General features: G+C 35.0%; 1 protein-coding gene across 2 annotated transcripts; it reads left to right on the forward strand.

Annotated features, from left to right (window-relative positions):
- Positions 1-6,536: 6,536 nt before the first annotated feature.
- LOC18422907 (propionyl-CoA carboxylase) lies at positions 6,537-19,680 on the forward strand. 2 transcript variants are annotated; one of them, XM_006827641.4, is made up of 13 exons: positions 6,537-7,268; positions 7,384-7,585; positions 8,424-8,498; positions 8,631-8,732; positions 10,207-10,247; positions 10,902-11,015; positions 11,850-11,964; positions 12,224-12,414; positions 12,526-12,642; positions 16,271-16,351; positions 17,310-17,548; positions 17,981-18,020; positions 18,697-19,680. In XM_006827641.4, exons 1-13 carry the CDS (start codon positions 7,170-7,172, stop codon positions 19,285-19,287), a joined length of 2,007 nt encoding a protein of 668 aa, XP_006827704.3. In that variant the 5' UTR covers positions 6,537-7,169; the 3' UTR covers positions 19,288-19,680. The 2 variants fall into 2 exon arrangements, with proteins under 2 accessions (XP_006827704.3, XP_088727601.1); XM_088871475.1 differs by lacking the exon at positions 10,902-11,015.
- Positions 19,681-19,969: the final 289 nt, after the last annotated feature.

Raw genomic sequence — 19,969 nt, forward strand, 5'->3', positions numbered from 1 at the left:
CTGGGTAAGTCTCAGCTGGTCAAAAAAGTATTAAAAAATTTTAAAAAAATTAAAATATGAAAAGTATATGTAAAATATGATTAAACAAAACACATTCAAATGAAATTGAAAATTAATAAAAAATATATATATAGATTTTAAAAAATCGATTTGTGAAAGATATTTTTTAAATTTTATAAAATATTTAAAAATATACAAATAAATTTCATGGCCAAAACACTTTCCCATCTTTACCATAAAAAAATATTTAAAAGTGCATTATAAACAAATATCTTGTTTTTTGAGATTTTATATTTTAAAAAAAATTAAAAAATACCAAACCGGATCACTCAACCCGGCCAAAACCGAAACCAACCGCTGGCTCGTTCCAATCAAACCAGCTAATTACCGGCCAATATTGCATTCACTGCTCGGGAAACTTTATCTACTTGAGACATCTAAGCCAAATGATGCAATGCCATTGCTTGTTCAATTCCTAGTTCCATAATATATTTTTCGTGTTAAAAATCCCTTGTTCGAGATTTTCGAATGGAAAAAACACAAATACATCTAGGTCATTCGGAGCTTATGATCAAACCCTTTTTTTTTTTAAGGAAAAATTGCAGATATCCTTCCAACTTGGACTTTTTAGACAACCTCCCCCAATCAATTTTTAATCGTAATTTTTACCCAAAAATATACTTTTTTAGCAAATATCATCAAGTCAAAAAAGTCATAGTTATTTAGACAATGCCCATTATCCGTATAAGCTCACGTCACATCCTCGTAGGATGTACAATGGCCAAAGGTTAACTGCCGGACCGCGGTAAAAAACTGCCAAACCGGTACAATAAAACCATTGTCATACCCTAATGCAGAGCTGCCCAACTGCATGAACAATATGTCGAACTGTAGTAAACAATTGTCGGACTGGTACCCATGTCAGAAGACCAGCCCTTCAAACAACCCATTCCAATAGGTTAACAGTCGAACCGAGGTAAAAAAGTGACAAATCAATAACACTTTGTGCCGAACTGAGGTAAAAACATTGTCGCCCCCCATTGCATATTTGCCAGACCGAGGGTTCCTCGTGCCTGACCATGTGCACACTATGCCCACATAGAGTACACTGTCAGAACGGCAATTGGAAGTGTCGAGACCAAGCACCTCATGTTGGACTATCTTTCTTGTTGCCGAACTGACAACCTAAATTGAAAGACCATGGGCGGACTGACAATTGGAAGTGTACAGACAAGGGTATTTTGGTTCAAATAACTAAAACTTTTTTATTTAGGGGTATTTGCTAGAAAAATATGTTTTGTGATAAGAGTTGCAATAAAAAAATTGGTTGAGGTGAGGTTGTAAAGAAAGTTGAGTCAATAGGGATTTTTGTAATTTTCCCTTGTTTTTTAATTGAATGTGCTTGTTCTACATTCATAAATTTAAACAAGAGGGGGTGATTTAGCCAATATGCTTGAATTAAGCCGCCCAATTAAATTGACAGTAATAACCCACTTATTCGAGGTTGGGAACCAATTTTTCCATTTGATCCTTTTCAACAAAATAAACGATTATTTAGAAATAAATTAGAAACTATATGACACGAATAAAACTAAAGAAGAATCACCGTTGAAAATTCATCGTTACTAAAATGAATGACTGAAAAAACTACATAAAATTTTAAGGTTATTAATAATCCAATTTTAGATATCATAAAACATATTTTCATCTAAGCTGGACCATAGTGCATAGCACATACCATTAGCTAGTTGTGACTGCGAATAAATGATGGTCAAATTGATGAACATTATTTACCTTGCTGATTAATGTTGCATGGTGCAACTAACAGTGATCTAATTACTTAAAAAAAAAAAAAAAAAAGGAGGAGAGAGTATAAAGGGTGTGGTTTGTATTAGGTTGCAATCTTAAACAATCAAATTAAGGCGTACCTAAATTTTTTATCATGAATATAATTTTTTTGTAAAAAGCTCTTAAGATGGTTTGAAAAGCTATTTTTATATCTAATTATAAAATCATAAACTTGATAAATAGTTCAAATCAAGTAGTTCTATAAACATTTAACAATTTTTAAAATAGATGATCCAGTTAATGTATTTCAATATGCACTAGTTTTAGGGCTCGAATCTTCTTTCTTTTCGTACTCGTACATCTCGATATCAAGATGATCAATTTGAAAGTTTTCCAACATCAAGTCAGCTTTTTGTGATGGATTTTTGAGGTTTATCTTAATTCTACATTCTAAGGTTGCAACCTTATAAAAACCTTTTTCAAAAGTAAAAAGGGTCTTACAAGTTTGAATGACACAGTTGTTTGTAAAACACACATTTAGCGTTTTTTAAGAAATGGAAATTGTTGTGCTTGTTGTTCTAGTTAAGAGCTTTTCCACCCATAAATTTTAGAGAAGACTGTGTTGGGCCTCATGAACAAAATGAACGTGAAGCCTTGGTCTCCATTGACCATCAAGGCATCAACCATGGTTTAAAGTTTAACCAATATTGCAGCTTGGTTGAATCAACTTTCAACTTCAAGCATATAGCACACCAATCCCACTTTTTTGTTTCCATGGCATCTCTCCATACATTTTCCTTGCACTAAAATAATGTTTTCCTTTCAGTTAGCAACATCCCGCTGGACCCGGATTGGGACCAAAAAAATTTAGTGTGGGATTCGGACCCGACCAAAAAATTAAAATATATATGTATTTAACTATATATAAATATATTTTATATATTAGGACCCGAAAAATATTATCAGACCTGGACCCGAACCCAAATAGTATCCGGGTGCAAGATTTGGACCCAGACCTAACCCATCAAGTCCAAATTTTTGACCCATATCTGGACTCGGATCAAGCCTACCCCTCGAGTCCCTGGTCTGGTCCGTGTCCATTGCCACCCCTTCTCTCTCACGCTTCCAATTTATTTTGCCAAACTATATATTAGCAACTTCAATAGTATCCCCATGAAATTTGGGATACTATAATCCAATGAAATGTGATCACAGACAAATGTTGAAATCACGTTAGACTTGGATTGTCCTCAAAACCAACCAACTTTCTAAAGTATGTTTTTGTGGTTGCCACCATAGCGGAATAACACTATTTGGGTAATAACACAAATCAAAACCGATAATAAATTGGTTTTGTTCCAAAAAGTCAGATGAAAAAAATGGGTAAAAATCATGCATTTCCAAATTTTAGCTGAGTTGGATAATAATAATTTTTGTCCTTACATACTTGACATATTCTTATTAAACATCTCAATCATGTTCACTTTATTCTCACAACACAAAACATATAATGGATCTATTGAGAGTTTGGGAGCATAATGAAATGACAATAACAATGCTAAACAAAAGAACTGCATTGGCAAATAACACGAATTGTAACCCAATTTATAAGATTCTTGTTAGAAGAGATAAAAGACCCTCAATATAGGATTTCAATTAATTAAGTCATAAAAAACCCAAAAAATGTGAAACAACGGTCCTCATTTGTGTTGTATATGCCGAAGAAATAACAAAAATTGAAAATGATAAATTAATCGCGCTTTTGTATATATAAAAGAAAACTAAATGTTTCACCCAACATTCCTGGTTTCCTAAGACTTTAGTTGTGAATGAATCTCTCTCTACTCAAGATTTAGAGAAAAATAAGATTATTCATTACTCATTAGGATAATTTTCGCTGACTCTCCCTTTTTATTTTGAGATATATTGCTGGTTTGATACATTATTTTTTTGGGAATATATTGCTAATGTTTTTATTAGCACACTTTTTAAATGAATATGTCAGTGAAATTTTTTTAAGGGGTTTTTTATTAAACAAATCTTAACTTACCCCACTTTTAATGTGTTTGGCTCTAAGTAGAAATTCAAAGATATCCAATCAATTAAGAGAATAAAGTTTCGATATAGTTAAACATAATAAGTTTTTTTACAATTTTTTTTTAAAGAATAAAATATGGATTTACATATGCTCCACTAAAAAAATGATTTTTTGAAGATATTTTTAGATACTCGGAGTTCTTAACGAATTTCAAAAAGTTAGAGATCAAAAGGATGTTTTCAACCAGAGTTCAGTTGTAGCATGTAGTATGTGGGCATTCATGGGTAGTGCCGCAAGTGTTAGTGTATATACCAGTCAAAGGTGTTTGTACTTTGGTCTAAAAATGAAACATAGTCAGTCTCGTCTATAGTATTTATTATTTTCACCCTTTTAGATATATTTTAGCCGACCTCAAATAGTTGATAAAAGACTATGACGATGATGATGATCTTTCTAGATATATTTTATATAATTCCGTTCATTTACTATGCTTTGATGCAATGATTGTGTCGAAGACTTCTAGTTATAAGTTCACATTGCACAAATATCATTTATAATTCATTGAACCATCTTAAATCCGTCTCTAAAGTGCGCTTTTGAATCCTTTCCTGGATTGTAATATCTGAACGCACCATCACATATTTTCATTTGTTGATTTTTGCATTATTGAATTGAAGAAATTTGGTGATTTTGATTTCATGCAGTGCTCTAGAGTATTGATTTCCATTTTTTTGCCTCACAAACCTTTTATTTTTATCTTATTTTTTATTTTTTTTGTCAAGTTTGCCTTACATGATTTTATATATTTATTTATGAAAAAGAATACAACGAGACCATGTACTTTTGGAACAAGGTGGTCATAATTAAGATTGACAATTGTATGGTTGCATTTATTTCATTAACCAAACTCAAGATTCAAAATAAAATTTTATCGACCTTTGTGACACACCCCAACTATCAGATTTCACACTGGATGGTTATAAGTAATTGTGATCTTATTGTTTCAAAAGTAAATGATCTCGTTATATACAATCATTTTCTTTATTTATTGATACGTCAACAATGGAAATAGAGGGTGGGACGTTTTTTAAGGCACCCGCCCCCTTAACCACTAATGCCCCGACCCCATTCCCGACTTACACGATTTTATCAATATTTATTTTTTTTATTTGATAGTTTTTCCATGAATTATGATAGTTTAGGTCTTAATGTGCATTTGTATTTATTTGTGGGGCATCCACGTACACAAACTCTGTCCACTACTTTGATATTTTAGAATTAAATTAAAAAATGCGAGTAAAATGTTAAATTGTTCATCTCGCCTTTGATAAATTTCCCTATAGTATCCCACCATGATATGATTTTTTTGCTCTAGAGGTGCAACATTTTTCTCAAGGAAATGCGGACTCATAAGCCCAAAACACACACTTTGAAGGATGCCAATCTCAATACCTGGCCCATGGGCTTCCAATCCGCGCCTACTTTTATGCAAGCTCGAGCTTCCCTAGGGACTTGGCCTAGTTTTGCCAGGCTTTTTGGTCCTGTTAGAGCGCCTGGCTGCGCTTAGGGCTTGGCATTGTTTTCAAAAAATGGGTCTAGGCCAACCCTAGCCCATTACCAACCGAAAAAATATGCAGTGGGTTGGGTCCAAGTCCACCATGGTCCGGCTAGTAGGCGACCATACTTCTGCATTGTTAATAGTGGCAACGGGTTGGGCTTGACGACCTGGACCTGACCGGACCTGAATTCACCGGCTTGGACCCGATCCGGCCAAAAAATTAAAATAACTATATTTCATATATTGAGACCCGAAAAATATTACCGGACCCAAATTCGAAACTAAATAGTGTTCGGGTCCAAGATTTGGACCTAGACATGACCTGATGGGTCCAATTTTTAAACCCATACTTGGACCTAGATCGGGTATACCACGGGCCCAAATTCATTACCACCCCTACTCTGTTGTACATGGAGGCTTTACTTGAAATCTTGAATAGTTGGGCATATTGTTTGAAACCTAGTAATATGGAACGGGAATTATCAATCTGGGAATTCCCTTGGACTGCCCAGGATCGAATTGGTTCTTGGAAGGTATGGAACCCAACCTGGCTCTCCCCTAAAACCCGTTTTTTATTTTTTTATTTTTTATTTTGTTATTTGAACCGTATTTAATTTATTTTAGGAAAATTGTTTCCCGTTATCCTAAATATCCACAAATCTCTATTTAAATTGAAATTTTATTTTATATTATTTTTTTAATATTTTTCTGAATTGCTAATTCAACCCAATTTTGAGTATTCACAATTCTGGATTGCTAGTCCAGCAGCTACTTATCGCATTCATTTTTAGGGTATGGACACAATCGTATTTGAGGTAATCGTTATGGGCAAATTTGTTTTAATATTATATTTATTTAATTAAATTGTTGAAAAATAGTACAAAAGTAAATGAAATCGCGGGAACAAGGCTCAAAAAAAGGGGCAAATCTCACCAGACCAGGTACTGTTAAAAAATTTTAAAAAATATATTTCGAATTTACTCTGTATATAATTTTGTATATATTTATATAGTTATTAAATAATATATTTAAAAATCTTTATTCGGATACATTTGAAGGGGAAAACTTATTTCATTCTATATTTGCTATTAATAAATTTATAAAATTACAAATTAAAGAAATTGGAATGAATTTCGTTACATAATTTACTTGTTAATCGTATTTTTTTTTAGCAATACTTGCATTTTTTAAATTTAGATTTCTTAAATATGCACCATCAAATTGAAATTGACTATGATCATAATTTTATTTAACACGCTCTCAATATGTAGGCTGTTTTTGTAAATTTTCACTTAGTGGTTTTTTCATGTAAAATTTATATTTTTGGTAACTGTTTTACACGTTTCAGAAATTAATTATAACCATTTTTTCCATTTTTTCGGAATATCATCAAGTTTCTGATTTCCTAAAAAAAAAATCCTGAATTTTGTGTGGTTCCCATGTTATTAATTTATCATTTTATCTTAAAGTCCGTAATCAAATAATATTGATCTATTTCTATATTACCAGTACTATCTTATAGTCTCGCTCATCCACTTGATCTAATATTGCTTTTTTCAAATTTTCTCAAATTGAATGACGTGATCTAATGTTACTTTTTTCAAATTTTCTGAAATTTAATGTGTGTTGTTATTATTATTATTTTTTAAATTTCTGTAATTTGTTATTGTTTTGGGATAGTTTAACAAGGTCCAAAAATCACATCCCTGTATAATTTGTTGTTAGAGAAAATCACATCCCTATATAATTTGTTGTTAGCCAAGTTATCTCTCTCTGTGCATTTTGATGCATTTTAGAAACCCAACATGCAGTTTTGAGCCAAAACAATCAGAAAACATGAAAGCCCACATGGATGACTGTGTAGACAACTGCGAAATCAAGCTGGTCAGTGAATTACTACTAATTTTATTTCAAGCATTTCATCTCTATCTTTTATCTTTCGAAAAAATTTAACCCTAAACCCGAAGTGGTAACATGTAAGATGTGTGTCAAATTGTAGAGAGAGAATCCACAAAGGCACAAGGACAAGATTTACATAGGTTGTGGAGCTGGGTTTGGGGGAGACAGGCCTCTGGGTGCTCTTAAATTGCTTGAAAGAGTCAAAACATTGGACTATCTTGTTATTGAGTGTTTGGCAGAGCGCACGCTTGCTGATCGATACCAAATTATGATGTCTGGTGGTGATGGCTATGATTCTCGCAGTACGTACATTTCCTCTATCCATTTTTTTCAAAAGAAAACTGGTCCAATTCACTAGAGTTGCACTAGATCGGGAGGCAGGCGATCTCGGGCTGAAAAATCCCAGAATCACTAGTCTTCCCATATTTTTCATAATTTTTTAAATTTCTCTTATTAAAAGGTTCCCAGTCTGACTCAGAATCCCTGTCAGACCTCGGGGACTCGGGCTCAGGACCATGGCGAGTTTGAGCTGGGGTTCCTACTTTTTAAACACTGCCTCCATCCATTAATTGTCATTCTTTATTGGACCATCATTAATCACCATCAAGTATTTCTCTTTATTCCATGGATCATATTCTTAAATAGGCTATGGTCATCACCATCACTACCAACACTGCTATCACATCATTGCTTGTGAAATCGCAGTATCATTCATTAGGAAGATGTTACAATTCTTATTTATGTTATTCAGTGGATGTGTTCACCATAGTTGTTTGAATTTCAAATGAAAGGCAGCTTTGTTGAAACTGAGAAATGGTGAGCTTTGCTGATTTTTTGTTGAATGGGTGTTATTCATGAGTTATGATAATTGAGTTTCTTCTTGGGAGGTCTTTGATAGTAATTGGAGGTTATTATAAGTACAATTGAGTTGGTTTTTATTTAGTTTTGGAATGAGACTCTACTGAGATGAAAAGTATATGGAGCCATGACGTGTTTGTTACACCATTGAGTTGAATGAAAATGCAGTTCAATTGGTTTTACATTTAGAGTTAGAGTCTGCTGAGATGATACGCATTTGGTTGTACATTTAGAGTTTGGTCTTTTTTTTTGCACCTTTTTTTAATGAATGCCAAAATGCAGTTTCTGATTGGATGCATTTGCTTCTTCCATTGGCTGTTGAGAGAGGAATCTGCATAATTACCAACATGGGTGCAAGTAAGTAATGATTATATTGTTATTATATCTACCCAAAAGAGAGTTATATTGTATGTTTCAATTTGCAATATTGTGGACTGGTAATTGAGTCTCCCTGTGTGTTTTGTTCTTCTTTTGATTGTCTGGCTGAAGTGGATTCACTTGGTGCACAAGAAAAAGTTCTCAATGTAGCCAGCAATTTGGGCCTTTCTGTTACTGTTGCTGTTGCTTATGAGTGCAATCAGCTCGAACCAGGTTATTCTCCTTGTACTTAATTTAAAAAGGGAGTTTGTTTATTTGACATTTTTAATAAAAATAAGTCTGTTTGGTTTCTTTAAGTACATACATGTCAAATCTCTGCATGGAATATTCTCCCTTTTACGAAGTTTATTGTTTACAGCTTGCAAGGGTTGAAGTAGTCATTTGTTGTTAACTTTCCCAATGGAACCAAAATGAAAAGCACAATATCTGCACAGTGAAATCCTTGTTTGCTTAAATAGATCTTCCTAAGATCTCCTCCAGTGTGGTCAGGTGTGACCTGTGGTGGGTTCCAGTTAGTTTGGATAGTGTAACAAACTAGCAAAAAGAGAAGAACTAACTAGACCTATCCATTCGAGCCAAGGCCAAACCATATGACATGTTTGGTCTGCTTTACTAAAGTATAAACCAATCCGTGAGCCAAAACCAGGCCTCACCAACGCATAGGCAAATTAACCTAGTTCATTAGTATTACTGAAATATCAAAATGTCAATGAATGCGGTCCTCCTGTGATTCAATGATAAGTGTCAAATCGAGAGGCATGTAGCTACGTACACTGTAAATTCTTCTTGAGTGACTCGAGATGCTGGCCACGAATATTGTAACTGTTTGTCTATGAAATTGATTACAGCTGACATGAAAAAAAAAGATAACAGAGTCAGGTCTATCTTTAAAAACTTTTCAAGATAAGTTATGAGCATTTGTGTCAAAATCTATTTGTATGGTTCTCTTCAGAAACAGGTATCCTTAGCATTTCTGTTTATGAATTTTTTTTTATTTTTTTATTACACAGGATTGAGACTGCTACATATATTCCATCTTCTGCCTTTTGTCAAATTTTCTTTTGATAGTGACTAACTTTAGGTTTAAACTTGATTTCATCCTTCAAATGATATAACTTTTAAAGTACTTGGAACCTAAGATGCCCAGGTATAGGAGTGGAAAAAGACATGGATATCATCATCACTACCATCCAAGCCTTATCCCAATTATTTGGGGTCAGCCGGAAAAGGACATGGATGTGGAGAATGAAAATGCCACTCGTCATTTCTCAAGATCCAGGATATGGAAATCGAGTATCCTATCCGACACACATCGATAGATGTACATTCTGTCTTGTTTATAATTTTTTTTTATGCATCTTACACATTGATGCATTTGTACACCACATCATAATGCATAATACTATCTTTTATTTATTATTTAATTTTAATGCTTGTCTCATTTTATATTTACAAGTATTCTGGCAGTGTTTGGTAAAAGTATAGTATTGACTTGATACGGCATCGATATGTTACGTATATACAAGTATCCATGCATCATATCTTGGAATTAGATCTTAGGCTTATTATTTTCCAAAATGATATCTTTTCTTTCTCCCTCTTTATAGTAGCCAACTCTTATGTTTTCTCTTTTCATCTTTTTTTTTTGTTTTAATTTATTGCTTCTCATGTTTTTCATCATTTTCAGGGTCAGCAGTTTCATCCACAAGATCCGGTGACATGCTGGGTGTAAGAGTCTCATACACCTTTATGACCCTTGGGTTTTCATTTAATTCTGTTCCAGCTTGGTGGATACTGATAATACCATAAAACATAGAGACATATTCAGTTTGTAAAATATTTAGATTGGCATCATAACTGATATGTCTAGAGCTGATTTCCTACATCAATAATTATACTCATGTATTTACTTATAGGAGATACCATCAGGATGCTTACTTCTCGTGCTTCTATCTCAGTTACCAATGTTCCTGACTCAGTGGCTGTACAGTCCTTTTTGTGTGTGAAAAGATACTTTGAACAAGTCTGTTTCTCTTGTAGCTTGCATTTTTGCTCTTTCACATTTCTTCCAAAATTGTGTTATCATAATGCTGTGTGATTGATTGTATGGCACATCTTAATTATAATTTGTCTTGATAATTAATGCCTATGAATTTTAATAAAAGTTTGTTTCCACATTGCCTGAGTCTTCAAGTATGTCATAGTTTATAAAGGAAGTACATCTCTAGAAGCCATGTGGTTTCACCCTATTTCAATGTCTATATCTATTATATAGAAGTTGCCTATCCTTTCTTTAATAGTATTACTGAGATGTGGATGTATCCCTATAATGTTTATTCTAATTAGTTTTCTCCATTGAGCCATCTGATTATGTATTTGAAGGGAGTTAGCACTTACCTTGGGGCAGCTCCTATTGTACATTGCCTGGAGAAGTATAAACCAGATGTTATCATAACTTCACGGGTTGCTGATGCCTCTTTATTTCTTGGTCCAATGGTGAGTTAGCATTATGACCATGATGTCATTTATATTTATTCCTATTGGGTATTCTAAATTTGATGCTGTTCATATGGAATAGAAATTTGGTGTATCGTAATTGGCTTCAACTGTTGAAGATATTAATTTAGAATAGATGTATTCGTGGGCTACTAGATTTTGCTGTAATACCATAGCAATTGACTCTTTGATATTGTTCACTGACACTAAAATCTTACCTTATGTTGGTACGAGTCTTTAATGTTTACAAGAACTTCATTTGGACAAGTCAATCTATATGTGTTTTGCAAGTTTGCCTGCTTCCATGTGTGTGTGAGCACATGCCTGTCTGGGATAGATAGGTAGCCAGCGGTACAAAGAAATATTTGTTGAAAAAATTAAATCTAATATAGTGTTCGTCTCTTCCATTGAAGATTGTGGCACAGGTAGATACTCAGTAATTATCTATGAAACCATTTACATGGTTACAATCACTGGGAACTATTGAACAAATCATCTGTGGGCTTCATGTCATGTCCAATTGTAGTGGCATCTTTAATTAATTCTGTATTGGATAATGTTTGATGTTTGATATAAAATTTAGTTTCTTTTGTACAATGGAGAACTTCAACTATGACAATGTTTGATGATGAGTTGGTCATGAAACAGTCAAGATGTAGTAAGCAAAATAACGTACATGAAACAGTCAAGATGTTGTAAGCAAAATAATCTACGCCATTATTTGGGCTATGGTTTATGTGGTCCATAGTTTATTAGACACCACTTCTTTAGAACTCCATGTAAAAGTTGAATTACATATGAGAAGTAATAGCCTTTTTGACGGGTCAAACTTAGGTATATGAGCTAGGATGGAACTGGAATGATTTTGATCAACTAGCTAGAGGATCTCTAGCAGCACATCTTCTTGAGTGTGGTTGTCAGCTCACTGGGGGTTATTTCATGCATCCAGGTAAGTGATTTGGTTATGATTAAATTTACTTTCAAACTTTCTGAGCTGATCTGGCCTTTCTGTAGCTTCATTTATGTTTCAATCTCCTATGACTCTGTACAGACCAGATTTCTGTTCTTTTCCAAGCATTGCAAAATGCAATGCATGGCCATAGCATATGACCTTTAAGAGAGTGAAAGAGACCTTAGATACTCACAATCCAAAAAGTAAAAAATAAAAAGAAGATGGAGATAAGTGCTCAGGCTTTGTCTTAGTGCAGGTGACAAGTACAGAGATTTCTCTTTCCAAGAGCTTCTGGATATGTCCCTTCCATATGTGGAAGTTGGTTATGAGGGAGATGTTTGTGTTGCTAAAGCAGAAAATAGTGGAGGTGAGATAAGTTGTAGCACTTGTGCAGAACAACTTCTTTATGAGGTTGGAGATCCCAGTGCTTATATTACTCCTGATGTGGTGAGTTAAGCATATTTGTTGATTTGTAACTCACAATCATGGAGTTTCAGTGTTTTATTTCATTATTTTTTTTCAACTGTAAAAAAGCAAAGTACTTTTTCCGAACTGCAGGTTGTGGATTTTCAAAATGTCACTTTCCGCCAGTTGTCAAAAGATAAGGTTCTTTGTGCTGGGGCAAGAGTCTCCAGTGTCAAGGCCCCAGAAAAGCTTCTTCAGTTGGTCCCAAGGGTAATAATGTTTTCTTCTTTCTTAAGTCCTTCGGAATATGTTAGGCTAGAGGAAAAGGGAAGTTTTTATTCACCTTTTGTTTGTTTATTCTAGTTCAATATAGTTCCAGTAGCATCTATTATCTACATTATGCACTTAGATGAACTTTTTGATAATTTTATAATTGCTGCTGGTACTTTTAGGGTATTCTCATATTTTGTGGTTTATAACTGATATTTCTGGTGTCTAATTATGTCTTTGTAAGGATATACTGGTTGTTAAAGTAATCGGTTTCGCTGAATAACTTTTGGAATTTTTTTTTCCCTTTTCATTGCTTTTGTGGAGGGAGGTCAGCAGTGGGTTCAAACCGTGTATGTTGTGTAGCAATTGTCAGCACCCTAAGCAAAGAAGCCAGTTCCTGAATCCCAACTTTGGAACATTAATATCTGAATTGAAAGTTTGTGGGAGTATGTTGTTGAGAAATAGCCAATCTAAATTTGCAATTGCAAGGATGAGGTTTTAATCTAGTAGAATTTGATTATGGTCTTTTTTGAGTATAATGTAAGTGATATTTATATAAGTTATTGAGTTGCTGATAAACATAAAGAGAGGAAATGGAAGGGGAGCAAGGGAGAAAGGGATGGATCTTTTCATTCTTCTACGCATCTTTAGAACTTGGTTAGTGGACAAGTCCCTTAACATATATGTCATTTAAATAATACATATCATTCTGGAGACTGAGGCATTGTTTCTTTGCTGCCCCAAATCATGCTTTGGCACTGTTGGGGTGGCATTTTAGTTGATGGACAAAATGTGGTTCAAGGGCTCCCAATTTGGATTCCCATTTAGGTGTGCATACACTAAAAAAACCGCCATTTTGTGTTTGAGACAAAAACTGAATAAACGAGTTCGTATCCCACTTGCAAATTGCTACATTGTCTTGGATACTAAATGCGTATTGTCCAAAACATGTATAGTAGCGAGAGTAGCATTGGAAAAACAATGTAAATATGGTTATGTGGTTATATAGCTATCTAGGATATATATAATGTATTTAAATATTTAGATGAAGCATAATTTTAGGAGAAACTAGAGGGAAAATAAATTCCGATAAGGAAACTTGGTGGTAGAGTAATGAGGGTCTGAAGTCCAATCATGTTATAAAACTTGGCAATGTAATAGAAATGATCAAAATTGAGAAGAATATAAAAATACCAAGAAAAACACTAAGCAAAATATTAAGAAAGGCTAAACTTAAGGCATATGATAATCTATACATCAAACTGGGAATAAAAAAAGTAAAAAAGATATCTTCAAATTAGCAAAAATGAGAGAAAAATATAGGGATCTAGACCATATTAAATACATTAAGAGTGAGGATCAAAGGGTCTTGGTGAAGAATAAGATGTCAACAAAAGGTCGAGAGTTTGTTTTCAAATATTATTAAATGACAAATACAATGGAAACACAACAGCAGAAAGAAACGTTGGCATAAATGAGGGCGGAGGTCATAGATACATTCATAGGATTAGGATTTCAGAAGTAAAAGATACTTTGAAGAGGATGAAGATAGGAAAGGCTTTTTAGGACTAGATGATATCCTGATAGAGGTTTGGAAGTGCATGGGAGAGATCGGCATTGATTGGCTAATCAAGTTGTTCAACAAGGTGTTGAGAATAAAGAAATGCCAAATGAACAGAGAAAAAGTATTGTGGTACCTATTTACAAGAACAAAAGAGACATACGAAATTGTATGAACTATCGAGGGATCAAACTCATGAGCTATATATTATGAAGCTGTGGGAGAGAATGATTGAGCAACGACAAAGGCATGAAAGGAGTGTCTCAGAAAACCAATTTGGTTTTATGCCGGGGAGGTCAACAATTGAGGCCATTTTCCTACTTAGCCAACTGATTAAGAAGTTTAGGGCGAAGGGAAAAGACCTCCACATGGTGTTTATTGATCTAGAGAAAGTTTATGATAGAATACCTCAAGATTTAATTTGGTAGGTATTGGAAAAGAAAGGAGTCTCTAAATATATAGACTTGGTGAGAGATATGTATGAGGCAACACTAACTAGTGTGCGAACAACTAGTGGAGAGACGAGTGAGTTTTCAGTGACAATAGGTCTACATCAGGGCTCAGCATTGAGCCCATACCTCTTTGTCTTAGTTATTGATGACTTAACTAGGAACCTGCAAGATGAGGTACCATAGTGTATGTTGTACGTGGACGACATAGTTTTGATTGATGAGACCCGAAGCAGTGTCAACACAAAGTTAGAACTTTGGAGGGATGCTTTAGAATCTAAAGGTTTTAAATTAACCGTATTAAGATAGAGTATATGAAATGCAAATTTAGCAATAATAGGGATAGAGACGAGGAAATAGTTGAAGATTTATGGCCAAGAAATACCAAAAAGAGTGCACTTTCGATATCTCAGGTCGATAATCCAGGAAAATGGAGAGATTGAGGAAGATGACGTATGTAGAATTAGAGCTGGGTGGGCGAGGTGACGATGTGCAATAGGAGTTCAATTTGATCACTGCATACTATGAAGATAAAAGACAAGTTTTATAGGACAATGATGAGACCAGCTTTGCTTTATGGGGCGGAATGTTGGGCGGTCAAGAAATAATATACCTAAACGATGAGTATAGTTGAGATGAGGATGTTGAGATGGATGAGTGACAAGACAAGAGATAGAATTCGAAATGATTACATTCGGGAGAACTTAGGTGTGGCTCCAATAGGTGATAAGATGAGAGAAAGTAGACTTAGGTGTGTGCACTGCAGACCCAGTACAATACCTGTTAGAAGGTGCGAGTTAGTTTAAATAGAAGGCTGAAAATAGGCAAGGGGTAAGTAGGGTCAAAAGGACATGGTTGGAAGTAGTTAGAAAAGATATGGCAACTTATGGCCTCACTGAGGGTATGGCCTTTCGTAGAGCAGACTGATGGACCAAGATTTGTGTAGCTGACTCCAAATAGTTGGGAAAAAGCTCAGATGATGGTAGTTATAAGGAATGTCCTAAAGAAACACCCATTCACACATTAAATTGGGAGCTGATTTGAAACTGCCATCATCAGTTCCTTCTTATTTCATTGTAGATATATTTCACAACAGTGCACCAGTTCATTTAATTAGTAGCTGGAATCAAAGTAGGGTTCTATATACTCATTGTGGTTCTAGTTGTTGTAGTTGTTGTTGCTGCTGCTGTTTGATGTTGCTCTTGTTGTTGTTATTCTAGATTATGAAACGATTTGAGCATTCCATTTATGTTTGTTGGTTATGGTAAAATTAGATTCTTAAATTGCACTCCTTCAATATTTGTTGACTCTTGATATTTGCATTGTTTGGGCTTTCTATCCCTTCTCAATCATTTTTTTCCTAGGGAAACGTACAAGGTATTTTGGGTTTGGGGTGAGGTTCTGTACCGTTTGAATTGCAAAAAAATAGTGGCAATTTTGTTGAAGTCATACATATGGGATGCAATGTTGAATAAAAGTGTGTTGGGTGCATTTTGAAGGCTGATTTTGCTTTTATATTCATATGTATCCTTTTCAGAAGCATGGATTATCAGCTTCAAATGTTACCAAATCCCAAGTTCAATTTGAGTATCGATATAGGCATTGTATTATTGTATAGGACTCTGGTTGGAAAGGTTGGGGAGAGATATCTTATGGAGGGCATGGATGCGTAAAGCGTGCTGCTGCTGCTGAGTTTCTTGTAAGTCCATCCACTGGAACATTTCTCACAATGTGGTTTTCATTTCTTTGATCATGTTCTTCTGGGGAGGTACACATACCAGTGGTGTACAGTGTATTTGTTACCACAGATTTATCCACCATTATGTGGCTATGATGGATGGTGGAGTTTAACCATACCCATGGCTGAACATTCATCGCTAAGAACTATGGTAAACCGTCACCATCCATTATGGTTTAGTATTGCTTAGGTTTTTAAAGCCCTGTGATCCATATCTGGAATTATCGACCCGGATCGGTTTGGTGGGTGGACGATCTAAGTCCCCACCTACGTTAATCCCCATGATTTCATTTTTTATCAGTTTTTTAACAGATTCGTTCACCAGTTTGGCCAATCGGGATTGTTGATCTGGCTGATCCAGATTGAAACAATGAGTGGGAGACCAAAACCCAATTCTGGGTTTGAAAACACTGGTTTTTTATTGGGATTGGATATTACCCATTTGCTTGATTGGGTCATTACTCACGTGAGTATATTTTGCTCATGTGTTGTCATTGCATCATAAAACAAATGTGCTCTTTAATCGTCAATATGCTTTATAAGTTTGCGACATCAATGATATGTATATATTTGTAGTAAATGAGCAGTAGACAATGTTGCACTTTACATGAATCAATCAAGAAAAAAAAATCCATACGATGGCTATTATCTTTTTTTTTGCCAAATGGTGGAAACAATTTTTTGAATGAAAGTGTACCACCTCCAATAGATTATGGAAATAGTCCACTGGATAATGGCGCTCTGATGAAATGGTGGACAGAGATGAAGACCCAACAGAACAGGATATGACTCGTGTTGGTCCCACTCTATCACTCTCCATTCATTCATAGGATGCTCTTGGTTCCAAATATTCATAGTCCATTGAACTATAGTATATATGACTATATAATTAATCTTATAAAGTGGACCATTTGTATAGGTTAGATCTTGGACGGAAGAAGGATTATCTGGTGTTCAGGATCGTATCATTTCATATGCCATTGGAGTAGATAGCCTGAAGGCAAGTAGCATACACGACCGCAATTTGTCCATGGAAAACTATATGGATATTAGATTGCGCATGGATGGGCTGTTTGAATTGAAAGAGCATGCTCTTCATTTCATCAAAGAGTTTCTAGCTCTCTATACAAATGGACCTGCAGGTGGAGGGGGAATCAGGTTCGTACTTATTTCTGTCCAAATGTTTGTATTCCTTGGACTAAATTTTAGAGGGTGGTGAAAAGGCTTATTTTGTCTATCAAAGGAAAATTTCTCATTTCTTTCCATACAAGAAATTCCAATCTTGAAATATTTTCCCTTTATAGAGTGGCAATGTATACTATGACCCAATGGACTATGGAAAACCGTAGTCCATTGTGGTCCTCACCATCTATGAAACAAAGGAAGGTGTTAGAGTCCTACCAATGGGGTCTTATTAAGGCAATATCCTTTACATTATGGAATTCCAAAGTTATATTTGTGTAAATATCTTATTCTTAGGTAATTATTCCTGTTCTGAACTATTTAATGTTTTGGCTAATGGTAGTTTTATATTATGAGAGGTTTTTGTATTATGAGAGATACCGAGTGATCCCCCATTTTGAAATGCAGCACGGGGCACAAGAAGGAGGTGATTCTTCAAAGAGAACAGGTGAATTGGTCATTTTTACTATTGGGATGGGTGTAATTGGTAACCTTGTCTTTTAACACTGTTTATACAGTCAGCAACCAATAAATTGTGTTGTAGATATTTAATTTAACTGACAATAACGGAAATTTCTAACTCATTCGGGATTGACCATGAACGCAGTTTTGCAATTTAGGTACAAAAAAGTTGGCAAAATATTATGGATTCAGATTGTCCCTACTAAAAGACTTGGCTGTAAAACAATAAAGATGGAACTAGTCATATATTGATGTAAGGGACTGCCTTTCAATTCAATAGTAGTGTGAAAGGCAATTGGGGACGAAGATTATGCAATGCATCAATGACTATGTTATTGTAATATTATACTTTACATTTGTGTTGGGTGTGCCTATGTGCTCATCCGCATTTGTGTTTGCACTTCACACACAAACGCACACTATAAATTTTCAAGTCCATATTGATTGTTTTAGGCCCTAACTTCTCAGTATTGGATACGCCTACTCCCATTAGAACCACCATCTCTCTCTCTCTCTCACACACACACAAACAAATGCATGCACTGTCTGTGTGTGCATGCATGCATGTGCACACACTTTTCTTTATATATGCTTCTAAATTAATTTCCAAGTTTGATTGCCTTGTCTTTTTCAATGATTGGATGAATTGCTTGTTTACGCAGGTCCCACGTGAATCTGTATTTTGGCGCACAAATGCAAAACAATATGAAATTTCACTACTTCCTGCTAAAGGTCAGATGTATCTTGAGAAAGCTCATCTTGGTACCCATTCTCTTGTGCTACCCATGACACTAAACTATCGCTCTAATGCTTTCATGGAGTTGTTCCCTAAAAAAGATGGTCCTCTTGAGCTGCCACACCCAGCTCCATCTAATCAAGAGATATCTCTATATGATATAGCCCATAGCAGGGCTGGGGATAAAGGAAATGACTTGAATTTCTCTCTCATTCCTCACTTTCCCCAGGATATTGAAAGGTTGAAGGTGGTCATAACCCCAAAATGGGTGAAGAGTGCAGTCTCACCTCTATTTAACACCTCCTTATTTCTCTCTGCCGAGACCAAACAAGAAAGAAACAGTTGGGTTGATGAACATTTAAGTGTAGAGATTTATGAAGTCAAAGGAATTCAAGCTCTAAATGTTGTGGTTCGGAATGTTCTAGATGGGGGGGTCAATTGTTCTAGAAGGATTGATCGCCATGGCAAGACATTCTCAGATGTTATACTGTGTCATCACATCGTGTTACCTCCATGATCTCAGGCCATTCTAATTACACTTTTCCATATATAGTCCAATGGGCTACACAGGAAAATAGTCTATTGGGGTAACGACAGTCCAATGACATGATGGATGCCCGGGTCCCTCTCCCTCTCTCTCTCTCTCTCTCTCTCTCTCTCTCTCTCTCTCTCATCACTGTCCAAATATTGGATGGTCATTACTCTAGTGGACTATGGTTTTTCATTGTTCATTAGACTATAGTGACTTGGCCTTCTTTTTTTCAGGCTACAATATTTTGTTGTATAATTTTATTTTCTGGAATTCCCCCAGAAATCATGATTATTGTCAATCTATGTAAATTAAACCAGAAACTTTTTTGGTAACTCTTATGTAATTTATCCTTTATATTGCTTTTCGGAATTCGTACAATTTCCACAATGGGCAGCAACTGAACCAATTGCCATAGTTGCAGTAATCCGATTGTGACTACTGGTCACAAGTTATCGAATAAATTATACAGTCAACTTGAGAAAAGAACCAATGTATAGCTCATTCCTCAATTGATGATTTTGTACTCGTCTAGCACTAAACCACCATTTCATTTTGAGTCCATATTTAAGGTATATTTCTAAAGGCTGGTGGAAAATATTCGAAACTGCGAACCAATTTTGGGAAATCCGTCAATATCAATGTCTCCCTTAATGCTTTTTTAAATCCA

This window comes from Amborella trichopoda, chromosome 7 (assembly GCF_054954075.1).
Source record: "Amborella trichopoda isolate Santa Cruz 75 chromosome 7, AtrichopodaSantaCruz75HAP2 v2.0, whole genome shotgun sequence".
Lineage (NCBI taxonomy): Eukaryota > Viridiplantae > Streptophyta > Magnoliopsida > Amborellales > Amborellaceae > Amborella > Amborella trichopoda.